Source organism: Ranitomeya imitator, chromosome 6, assembly GCF_032444005.1.
Source record: "Ranitomeya imitator isolate aRanImi1 chromosome 6, aRanImi1.pri, whole genome shotgun sequence".
Classification (NCBI taxonomy): Eukaryota; Metazoa; Chordata; class Amphibia; order Anura; family Dendrobatidae; genus Ranitomeya; species Ranitomeya imitator.
The window spans coordinates 227,956,851-227,969,029 of record NC_091287.1 but is presented as its reverse complement, the minus strand read 5'-3'; the positions used below and the strand labels follow the sequence as shown (position 1 = coordinate 227,969,029).

The window sequence follows — 12,179 nt, the reverse complement described above, 5'->3', positions numbered from 1 at the left end:
AGAAATTAAGAGTCTATTTCAGTGGCAGAAATTTCTACAACAAAATCAGCAGAATTGGAATTTATCCTTACATGGCTCGTACCACATCTATTATGTGTTATGGTTGCTTCTTCAAACTTGCTTGACAATGGATGTGTTGCCAAAGTTTTACACAAATTATTGGCGTAAACGAGCCAATTTTTCAATTCATGACCGATAATATGCCAAAACATTATTACCCGAGTGTAACAAGCTAGACCCGTATTGGGACAAAAAAATAAATTAAAGATATTGTAAACATTTGTAACCTAAGAAGCAAGCTTTCATCTTACAAAGATGACATTATAAAAAATCAAAAACTACAAATCTTTTATAATGTCCTATAGATTAAAGTTAATGTTATTTTAACCATGTACTAAAAAGGTATACATAAAATGCAAAACGTATGGAATTTCTTTATTTTATATAAACCTCAATATTATTCAATTTCTATGCAACACAAATTGTACCAGAAATGCGAAATAAAAAAATATTAGAATACATCAAATGAACATTTTTTATTGTGCAAAGCTACTAAAACAAACTATACACATTTAGTATTGATATCATATACTGCAGAATATTTTTTCAATTTTCTAAACTTGTGTAGAGTGACAGCATTTCAACTTATTAATAATTGTATTTTATTTATATCTTCAATTCTTTATTTTCAGGAGTACAAAAGAAAACTGGCAAGGGTTTCACAAGTTCGCAAAGAACTGCGCCTGCGCATCCAAAGTCTGCCAGATCTTTCGCGTCTACCAAATGTTACAGGCAGCAGAGTCCATTTGCCATATGCTGGGGATCTATACAATGATGATTGACAGGAAACCACGTTGGCACATCTCCATGATGGCTGAACACTCTGGCTAAAATAAGTGCATTTTGGTAGTACTTTCGTATGACAGTGTGGTTTACCTAAGACTTTTGGGTGTAAATAATGCGTTTAACGTGTGTCCAAATGTGATTCCTATTCCTGACGTCAAATTGTTCTGTGAATATTATTTAATAGGTCACTACTGTTCATAAACTTTGGTTGCTATTGTACAGTGTTTAGCTTTGTTTAGCGTAAATTATTCAGTTTTCTGCATGTACATATCTGCATTTGTAATTAAAATCTGTACATTATTGCTTGATCATTACAAATAATATACTGAACATATATTTTCTTAGCCCTGGTTATATTTCTGACAGACTACCAACAGGACATAATAAGTTTGTATAAACCTAGATTTGTGTCATGTGGTCACACTACCAACTTAAATCTCTATCTGTAACCCTGGGGTGTGGGCAATTTTTGACGTCCCAATTCGCACCCTAAATTGTGACTATTTTTAGTGAAACTGTCAATAGCTTTAAATAAACAGCAGTATGACCATCGTATCTTTAGAACCCAAGAAATGTTCTTTAGTGATGAGCGAATATACTCGTTACTCGAGATTTCTCGAGCATGCTCGGGGGTCCTCCGAGTATTTTTTAGTGCTTGGAGATTTAGTTTTTCTTGCCGCAGCTGAATGATTTACATCTGTTAGCCAGCATAAGTACATGTGGGGGTTGCCAGGTTGCTAGGGAATCCCCACATGTACTTATGCTGGCTAACAGATGTAAATCATTCAGCTGCAACAAGAAAAACTAAATCTCCGAGCACTAAAAAAAAATACTCGGAGGACCCCCGAGCGTGCTCGAGAAATCTCGAGTAACGAGTATATTCGCTCATCACTAATGTCATTAAAATAATTCTCAATTAGGATTTGATTTTGTCACATGCCTGGATTTTTCATGTTGACAAATCACACACTGATTTGAAAGAAAATCTGCAGAAGAAATCGGAGGCAGACTACAATGCATTTCTGCTGAAAAGCATTAAGCTACTTACTGGTAGCGGCATTTCTCGGAGGCCCATGACAGCACGACGAGAGAGGGGTTCCGCCCATTAGGAACAGGAAACCTACAGATACAAAAGGGCGGTAACTCTCCCTTGCCTCAGTTGTATTTCAGAGTCTTGAGAGGACTACCGCGGTTAGTGGCACAAAAAATATACACTATATACAAATTACATACAGATTATATACAAATTTCCAGCTATATATTTGGAACTGGTATCATGTGTGAGATATATACATCTATAGGAAGTGCAACCCCCACGTGAATAGGGAGGGAACTAAGGGTGCTGTCATGGGCCTCTGAGAAATGCCGCTACCAGTAAGTAGCTTAATGCTTTACTCGGACTCCCATGACAGCACGACGAGAGAATTACATAGATGTAAGGTACCTTAGGGAGGGACTATGGCTTGTAGCACCCTTAACCCGAATGTGAGATCAGAGGAAGCCCCCAAATCCAACCTATAGTGCTTAAAGAAGGTGGACGGGGACGACCATGTGGCCGCCTTACATATCTGGTCGATTGATACTCCAGATTTTTCCGCCCAGGATGTAGCCATGGCCCTGGTGGAATGCGCCCTCAGATTCTGCGGAGCCGGACCCCCACCTGCAGTATAAGCCAAAGAGATAGCCTCCCTAATCCACTTTGCTAGAGTGTATTTTGATACCCTGAGTCCCTTTCTAGGATTTTGGAAAGATAAAAATAATGCCTCATCTTTCTTCCATGTGTCGGTAACAGAGATGTATTCTAGCAGGCATCTCCTAACGTCTAATGTATGGAGTAGTTCTTCCTTAGGGTTAGCAGGATTAGGGAGGAAGGATGGCAAAATTATCTCTTGTGACCTGTGAAACCGTGATGACACTTTTGGTAAATAGGCTGGGTCCGGTCTAAGGATTACTCTGTCTGGTAGAAACTCTGTATAAGGGGATACCCTGGAGAGAGCTTGTATGTCTCCTATTCTACGGGCAGATGTAATTGCTACCAGAAACGCTGTCTTAAGGGATAGGGCCTTAATTGAAGCTGATTGTAAAAGTTCAAATGGCTCTTTAGTCAATGCTGATAGGACTAAGTTGAGATCCCAAGGCATAGATCTATCTTTCTGAATGGGTCTAGATCTACTGGATGCCTTAATGAACCTTGAGATCCAGTAATTATTGGCGATGTTACAGGAGAATAGAGCCCCTAGGGCCGAGACCTGTACCTTTAGAGTACTAGTGGATAGACCTAGCTCTAAGCCTTTTTGCAGGAATTCTAAAATTTGTTTTACAGGTATTCCTTCTTCTAAATTGAAATCAGAAGAGGCCAGAAACTTTCGCCAGGTCCTAGCGTAAATCGTTGTGGTTATTTGTTTCCTACTTTTCATAAGGGTTTCAATCAAACTCGGGGAGAACCCTTTGTTTTTCAGTAACGCCCTTTCAAAATCCATGCCGTTAAATGAAGGTTCTTTACTTGCCGATGACTGATCGGACCCTGGTAGAGCAAATCCGGAATTTCCGGAAGCACCCAGGGATCCTCCACTGACATGATCCTGAGCCAAGTGAACCAGGCCCTTCTGGGCCAGAATGGGGCAATCAATATAACCCTGGCTCGATCTTCTCTTATCTTCCGGAGTACTAAGGGTAATAGGCCTAGTGGAGGAAATGCATATGCCAGCTGAAAATCCCAATTGATCAGAAAAGCGTCTACGGCTAGAGGATTCTCTCTGGGATTTAGGGAACAGAATTTTGTTGTCTTCCGGTTGTCCCTGGTAGCAAATAGATCTACATCTGGATGTCCCCATTTGTGGACAATCTAATCGAACACACGATTGTTTAGGGACCACTCCCCTTGCTTCAAGGTGTTGCGGCTTAGAAAGTCTGCTTTGACGTTTTCCTTTCCTCTTATGTGTAGAGCGGATAGGGATAAAAAGTGATTCTCTGCTGTCTGGAACAGACGATCCGCCACTCATCAGTGACTCGGAATGAGTTCCACCCTGATGATTTATGTACGCGACCGTCACCCAGTTGTCCGATAGGATCTTGACATGATGACCCTGCAGATATGAGAGGAATTTTTTCACTGAAAGCTCTACTGCCATTAACTCTTTCTGGTTGGAGGAGGCTGATATTAGGGGAGGGGGCCATAGACCCTGAACCATCATGTCATCCATGTGTGCTCCCCAACCCGCAGGGCTAGCATCAGTTGCTACCACACGTGTTACCTGAGACACCCAGGGAACCCCCGCCGATAAATTTTCACTGACTAGCCACCACTTAAGAGATGTGAGTACTTTTGGACCTAAAGTAACCTGACTCTGCAGGGACCCCTGTAAGATTTTGTCATTAATCAGCACCTCAGATTGTAATGGTCTGGTGTGGAATTGGGCCCAACGGACAGCGGGAATGCAAGAGGTTAAGGAACCCAATAGTGACATAGCCTGTCTAAGGGTCATGGATGGTTTGTCAATTGCCTTAGATACCTGTTGCTGGATATGTAATGATTTGTCGGGTGGAAGACAACACTGTTGGGATTCTGAGTTTAATGACAGTCCTAAGAATCTTTGTATTTTTTGAGGCTGTAGACGAGATTTCTCATAATTTATGATCCACCCCAGACGCTCCAGTCTGGATGTGGCTGTTCCTAGCTGGGACAGGCAATGGTCTGCTGAGCTCCCTACTATAAGGAAGTCATCCAAGTAGGGAATGATCAGGATGTCGGACTCTCGCAAGTGCGCCATGACCTCAGCCACTAGTTTTGTGAACACCCTAGGAGCCGCTGATAAGCCAAAGGGGAGAGCTCTGAACTGGAAATGGCGAATGCTACCCTCCATTGACACCGCTACTCTCAGGAACTTCTGGAAATCTTCATGTATTGGAACATGATAGCATGCATCTTTAAGATCTACAACTACCATGAAACAGTGATTAAACAATATCTTTATTGCTGAATTAATCGTTTCCATTTTGAAGGATTCATTAACCAGGAACTCATTAAGACACTTTAGATTAATGATCGTTCTAAACGATCCATCCGGCTTCTTGATCAGGAAAAGAGGAGAATAAAATCCCCTTCCTTTTTCTGAATCTGGAATTTCCACCAATACATTCTTGGCGCATAAGTTCATGACTTCAGCCTCTAGGGCTGCTTGCTCCAGGGGGGAGGAACGATAAGGGGTTAATTTGAATTTATCCCGAGGCCAATGATTGAAGTCCAGCTTTAGACCTTCAGTAACAATGCCTCTGACCCATCTACTGTTCGTTATGTCAAGCCATGCTGAGGAGAATGCTGACAGTCTACCCCCCACAGGGATTGCTAGTCATTGGTCTGGTTTTTTCTGATCCTTTGAGGAACGGCGAAACATATATCTCGTACCTCTACCGCGTCTGTCTTCCCATCTGAAACTCTCTCTAGTGGGAGAGGACCCGTGTTTCTTCCCACGACCAAATCTTCTTCGACTGAAGGGTCGGCGGTAGGATGCCGAGTACAGGCTTGGAAACTTTTTATCATCGCCTGCCTTTTCCAGCAACTCGTCCAGCGTTGGACCAAAGAGATACTGTCCCTCGCACGGAATGGCGCAGAGCTTAGTTCTGGACTGGATGTCACCTGACCAGCACTTTAACCATAGGGCCCTGCGAGCCGCGTTAGATAGACCTGCCGCTCTGGCCGCCATCCTGACAGAGTCCACAGAAGCATCCGATAGGAAGGCTGCAGCATTCTGGATTGTCGGAAGCGCTTTCAGAATAGAATCTCTGGATGCCCCATCCTTCAGCTGAGACTCTAATTGATCTAGCCAGACCATTAATGACCTGGCTGTGCACGTTGCGGCCACTGCTGGTCTGAGGGATCCAGCCGCCATCTCCCAGGTACCTTTTAGAAAGATATCCGCCTTTCTGTCTAGGGGATCTTTGAGGGACCCCATATCCTCAAAGGGTAATGAGGCTTTCTTTGACGCCTTTGCAACTGCCGCGTCCAACCTCGGAGCTTTATCCCATGTCTCCACCACTGGATCATCAAAGGGATACCTGCGTTTTAAAGCTGGCGGTAAGGCCCCCTTTTTTTCTGGTTTCTTCCATTCTCGGAGTATCAATTCTTGGATCTTCTCATTTACCGGAAAAGATCTATGTTTCTTACGATCTAAACCACTAAACATTAACTCCTGTTTTGAGGGCTGTGATTTGGGTTCCTCTATACCCATCGTGCCTCTAACTGATTTGACTACCTTGTCAATCTTATCCAAGGGTAGACAAAATCGTCCAGACTCCTCATCTGATGAAGAGGAGAAAGGACTAGAGAGATAGATACTTTCTTCTCTTTCCTCTTCTGACGAATTAGAGTCCAGAGGGGTCCTATGCTTCGGGCCTTCCGCTTGGGATAGGGATCGTAATGACTCCCTTACTTCTAGCCGGATTTCTTTTAAATTTGCCGTACTCACGGACTCTTCTGCTACCTGGGGGAGGACAATATAGGTGATAACCACTATCTGACCTAAGGTCACTTCCACCCAACCACTCCTGTAGACCTCACCGTCTGTTGTATACAGGGGGCACATAACTTTTTAGTACAAGAGTCGGGTAAGGGGACTCCACAGAGGGCACACTCCTTATGCTTGGATTTTTCCGTACTTTTCTTCCCCTGGAAAGATAAAGTATAAGAAGCCCGCGTCACAGAGTGAACTTTCACGTAGGTCACTTACCCGTGCGCCCAAGTCAAATACCGGAATCCGAGGGGGTTCTTTCCTAGTCGAAGCTCTGGATCCCTGCTCGGATGAGCTTTTTCGACTGGGTTGGTCGCCTCTATCCTTTTTGGGCTTCTGACGCATCTCGTCTGACAGCTGCTGCTGCTGCTGCTCACCACCACTCTCCATGACGGATTACGACCAAAAGCAGGGTTTTTGCCACTGTAACCTGCTTATATCCCCCTTGGATCCGGTCAGCAGATAGGCCAGCGCTATCCCAATTGGTTCTGGACACAGCAAGGAGGGCAGAGGGCTGTTTGGACGAACCGGCGTTCAGATGCGATGGGCGCCGCCATCTTGGATCGCCTGCGCATGCGCAGACGTCCGGCGACCCGGAAGCGGCTACCAAACTCTGCCCCCCCCACGTCACCGCACCCGGAAACGCTCCAGCACATGCTGAGAGCGGTGCAGGACGCCGGGGGCGGATCGGCAGCACTCCGGAGCTCCCCACACATCCGAGCCCGGCACCCGCAGCCATGCCGCACCGCTGCACCACCAATGGGAATACTTACCTGCGCCGACGCTGATGGATGCAGGAAATCCTCCGGACTCCGCTCCCTGCTGCGAACGCCACTGACATGAAGTCCAGCAAGGACCACCGTGGCGTCTCCAGGGATCTCCGCACCGGCCGAGGTAGGAGACCCCCCGCTACCGTAATCGGCCGGCCGGCCTGTGCCTTCTGTCTGTAGGCACCCGTCCCCTCAGGAACAGGAAACCAACTGAGGCAAGGGAGAGGTACCGCCCTTTTGTATCTGTAGGTTTCCTGTTCCTAATGGGCGGATCCCCTCTCGTCATGCTGTCATGGGAGTCCGAGTAAATGTGAATATTGCACTACAATTGGGGCTAATCTATATGTGGCTTCATGTTGCAACTTCTGTGCCATATTAATTACAGCTCCCCTTGAAAACAAAATGAAATAGAATTCATGTTGAATTTGGTGAAGAAGACCGTAGAATTGGTGTAAAAAAAAAATCAGTCATATGAACTATGCATTGAAGGGGTTGTCCCCTTTTAGACAATTCTGCCCCTGCTGCAGTTCGTTAAACAAAAAAAAAAAAAAAAACAGCGGTGAGTCTTTGGCTACTGTGCTGATGTCACGTCAACAGCACAGCAGCCAATCACTGAGCCTAGCGGCTATGCCAGTGTAGACAGAATGACTCTTTCAGAGCCGCCAAGCTCCATGATTGGCTGCCATGCTATTGACATGAAATCAGCATTGCAGCCAATGCCAGACACCAGGAGCAGCGGTGGAGATTCGCCAGTGGACTAGAGAAGTTAAAGGGACACTGTCACCTGAATTTGGAGGGAACAATCTTCAGCCATGGAGGCGGGGTTTTTGGGTGTTTGATTCATCCTTTCCTTACCCGCTGGCTGCAATATTGGATTGAAGTTCATTCTCTGTCCTCCATAGTACACGCCTGCGCAAGGCAAGATTGCCTTGTGCAGGCATGTGCTACAGAGGACAGAGAATGAACTTCAATCCAATATTGCAGCCAGCGGGTAAGGAAAGGATTAATCAAACACCCAAAAACCCCGCCTCCATGGCTGAAGATTGTTCCCTCCAAATTCAGGTGACAGTGTCCCTTTAAGCACAGTGCAGTTTACTATTTTTTTTACTAACTGCTGCCAAAGCGGAACGTTTTCTGAAAATGGACATTCATTTCAAATCAGGAAAAGGAAGAGTTGATCCGGCTTCTAATCCACAATTCCATAGTATATTTAAAATAGTAAAGTCTTTATTTCCAAGAATAAATTATGTATTTTTCTTTTTTACGGTTATATGTGAGAAAAAACAAAAACAACCACCTCAATAAATGTAGAGGTAAAGGGGTGACACATTTTGAATGCAAGTGCGATCTTTAACTTGGTTTCTTTACATTTTGCTTATTTCAAATGCATGGTTTTTTTTAGTTATTTGTTGTTGAGTTTTATGTGTGACAAAAATTTCTAGAGCTTTTTTAAAGCAAAAAAGAAACCCTCAAAGTTTGGTGGGAGACCGTATGGAAATATTAAACGCAAAACAAGCACTATTTGTTTCAATGGGCATTTTTTTTTCACTTTACTGTAATTTTTGTTGAAAATCACAGCATGTTCTAGGTTAGGCATTTTTTCTGGAAAGTTGTGGCATTTTACTAGAATACACCTACACTTTTACGCCATTGTTAAATTTGTTAAATGAGTTTTGGTGACATTTTTATTGTATTTTTTTATATTAAAAGTGCAGGTATTAAAACATTCATTATATCTATATCTCACACTCCCCTCTCCCCCAGATAAGCATTTCAAAACAATAGAATCAAATGTGAAGACATTGAAAATTTGGAGCTACAATTTCCCCTGTCAGTGGTTCACACATCCTGATGCTGTTCAGCCAGTGAATTAGTCTGGCCACACCTTAAGGCTAGGAGAATGCTTGATTTCATTATCAATTTATTCATACAATTCCTTATTGGGTTATAAAAAAAAATAAATAAATAAATTTATTATTTCTAATCCGTAGGCTCTTGGATATTTCTGATAATCCCAGTGAATGGAAGGGAGGCTTAGCATGTGCTCCTCTGCTTCATCCAGGACAAGCTGCAGAGCCCCAAATTTCAGCATCTCTGGGGTCACAGTGGTCAGACCTCAAACGATCAGTAAATTATCAGTAACTTGATTTTTTTTTGCAAATACCCTTTTTTTTTCTTTAAAGAGAAGTTACACACTGATCTAAAAATGCACATATTTTGTTTCCTGATTAAATTTTTTTCTGCCTACGAATGGTGGGCATTACATTACCAGAACTATTGCTGGAGATGACCCATTTTGTTTTCATGGGAGAATGTTTTGTGCAGAGAAGGGAAGAGATGAGCTGTAAGTACCTATTTCTCAGATATCTGCCTCCATCCTTAGGCTAGGGTCACATTGCGTTATGTGACCGCGTTTAACGGACTACTTTACACCGCGGTGTAACATAGTCCGTTAACGTCGCCATTGCCTGTAATGGCGAACGCATCGCTAGCACACGCCCATATAGAGCTGCAGGATGGTGAAGTAGCAAGCTGGGTGACAGTTAGAAGGCCGGGAAGAGGGAAGAGTGCCAGGGAGGCTAGTCCTGATCTGGAACACCCCAATAAGTTTGCTAAGTTGGCAGATGAGGGGGGTGCCAGTACAGGGGTAGCACTGCTGCAGCCAGGCATGTCCTCTGAAAGCCGGAGGAGTGACTGCTCCAGTAAGGAGGGAAATTGGAGAGCAGGGCAGGCCAGACAGGTGCTGGTAGTGGGGGACTCTATTAGGGGAAGAGATAGGGCAATCTGTCACAAAGACAGGGATCGTCGAACGGTGTGCTGCCTACCTGGCGCTCGAGTCCGACACATCGCTGATCGGGTGGACAGATTACTGGGAGGGGCTAGTGAGGACCCAGCGGTCATGGTGCACATTGGCACTAATGACAAAGTTAGAGGTAGGTGGAAGGTCCTTAAACATGATTTCAGGGAATTAGGCCGCAAGCTGAAAGCAAGGACCTCCAACGTGGTATTTTCCGAAATACTGCCTGTACCACGTGCCACGCCAGAGGCAACGGGAGATTAGGGAGGTTAATAAGTGGCTCAAGAATTGGTTTAGGAAGGAGGGGTTTGGGTTCCTGCAGAACTGGGCCGACTTCTCAGTTGGCTACAGGCTCTACGCTAGGGACGGGCTGCACCTCAACGGGTCAGGTGCAGCTGTGTTGGGGGAGAAAATGGCTAGAAGGTTGGAGGAGTGTTTAAACTAGGAATTGGGGGGGGAGGGTATTCAATTTATAGGAGGGGAAGATAGTGCAGACAGAGACCTTGGCACAAATAAGGAAGTTGGGGGTGGCGGTGGCATGGGGGGTGGGGATAGAACAGTTAATAATTTAAGAAAGAATAGAGGTACAGAGAGGAACATCAAGTGCATGTATACTAATGCCAGAAGCCTCGCCAACAAAATGGACGAATTAGAACTAATGTTGTTGGAGCATAATTATGACATGGTGGGGATATCTGAAACTTGGCTGGATGAGAGCCATGACTGGGCTGTTAAATTGCAGGGCTATAGCCTGTTCAGAAATGACCGTACAGATAAGCGAGGGGGTGGGGTGTGTCTGTATGTAAAATCGTCCTTAAAACCCATCATGCGTGATAATATAGGTGAATTTAATGAAAATGTAGAATTCCTGTGGGTGGAAATAAGGGGAGGGGGAAAAAATAATAAATTACTGATAGAGGTTTGTTATAAATCTCCAAAAATAATGGAAGCAATGGAGAATATCCTCATAAAGCAAATAGAAGAAGCTGCGACTCAAGAAGTCATTATTATGGGGGACTTCAACTACCCTGAAATAGATTGGGGAACAGAAACCTGCAGTTCCAGCAAAGGTAATCGGTTTTTGACAACTATGAGAGACAATTACCTTTCACAACTGGTTCAGGACCCAACAACAAGGGGGGCACTGCTAGACCTAATATTAACCAACAGGCCAGACCGCATAGCAAATGTAAGGGTTGGGGGTCACTTGGGAAATAGCGATCACAAAATAATGTTTTCATGTATCCTTTAAAAAGATGTGTAATAGAGGGCTTACAAGGACACTAAACTTCGGATGAGAGAGGATCTTGGTGCAATTAACTGGGACGATATCCTGAGACACAAAAATACACAAAGAAAATGGGAGACATTTATTAGCATCCTGGATAGGGCCTGTGCACAGTATATACTGTATGGGAATAAACATACTAGGATTAGGAGGAAACCAATATGGCTAAATAGAGTTGTAAGGAGCACAATAAGTGACAAAAAGAAAGCATTTAGAGAATTAAAGGAAGTAGGTAGTGAGGAGGCATTAAATAAATACAAAAAATTAAATAAATTCTGTAAAAAGCAAATCAAGGCAGCAAAGATTAAGACAGAGAGACTCATTGCCAGAGAGAGTAAAAATAATCCTAAAATATTCTTTAACTACATAGATAGTAAGAAACTAAAAAATGATAGTGTTGGCCCCCTTAAAAGTAGTCTGGGTGAAATGGTGGATGAGGAAAAAGCCAATATGCTAAATGACTTTTTTTCATCAGTATTTACACAAGAAAATCCCATGGCAGACAAAATAACTAGTGATAAAAATTCCCAATTAAATGTCACCTGCTTAACCCAGCAGGAAGTGCGGCGGCGTCTAAAAATCACTAAAATTGACAAATCTCCGGGCCCGGATGGGATACACCCTCGAGTACTGCAGGAATTAAGTACAGTCATTGATAGACCATTATTTTTAATCTTTAGAGACTCCATAATAACAGGGTCTGTACCACAGGACTGGCGTATAGCAAATGTGGTGCCAATATTCAAAAAGGGGACAAAAACTGAACTCGGAAATTATCGGCCAGTAAGCTTAACCTCTACTGTGGGTAAAATCCTGGAGGGCATTCTAAGGGATGCTATACTGGAGTTTCTGAAGAGGAATAACCTCATGACCCAGTATCAGCACGGGTTTACTAGGGACCGTTCATGTCAGACTAATTTGATCAGTTTCTATGAAGAGGTAAGTTCCGGATTGGACCAAGGGAACCCAGT

At 43.8% G+C, this 12,179-nt stretch overlaps 1 protein-coding gene across 2 annotated transcripts in view; it reads left to right on the top strand.

Annotated features, from left to right (window-relative positions):
* Positions 1-1,180, top strand: part of RPRD1A (regulation of nuclear pre-mRNA domain containing 1A) — a 127,907-nt gene extending 126,727 nt beyond the window's left edge. The window contains exon 7 of one of the 2 annotated variants that reach the window (XM_069730503.1): positions 693-1,180. In XM_069730503.1, the coding sequence (XP_069586604.1) occupies positions 693-842 (150 nt within the window). In that variant the 3' untranslated portion in view covers positions 843-1,180. The remainder of the gene's footprint in view (positions 1-692) is intronic. The other variant, XM_069730502.1, reaches the window with a different exon arrangement.
* The last annotated feature ends 10,999 nt before the right edge of the window (positions 1,181-12,179 follow it).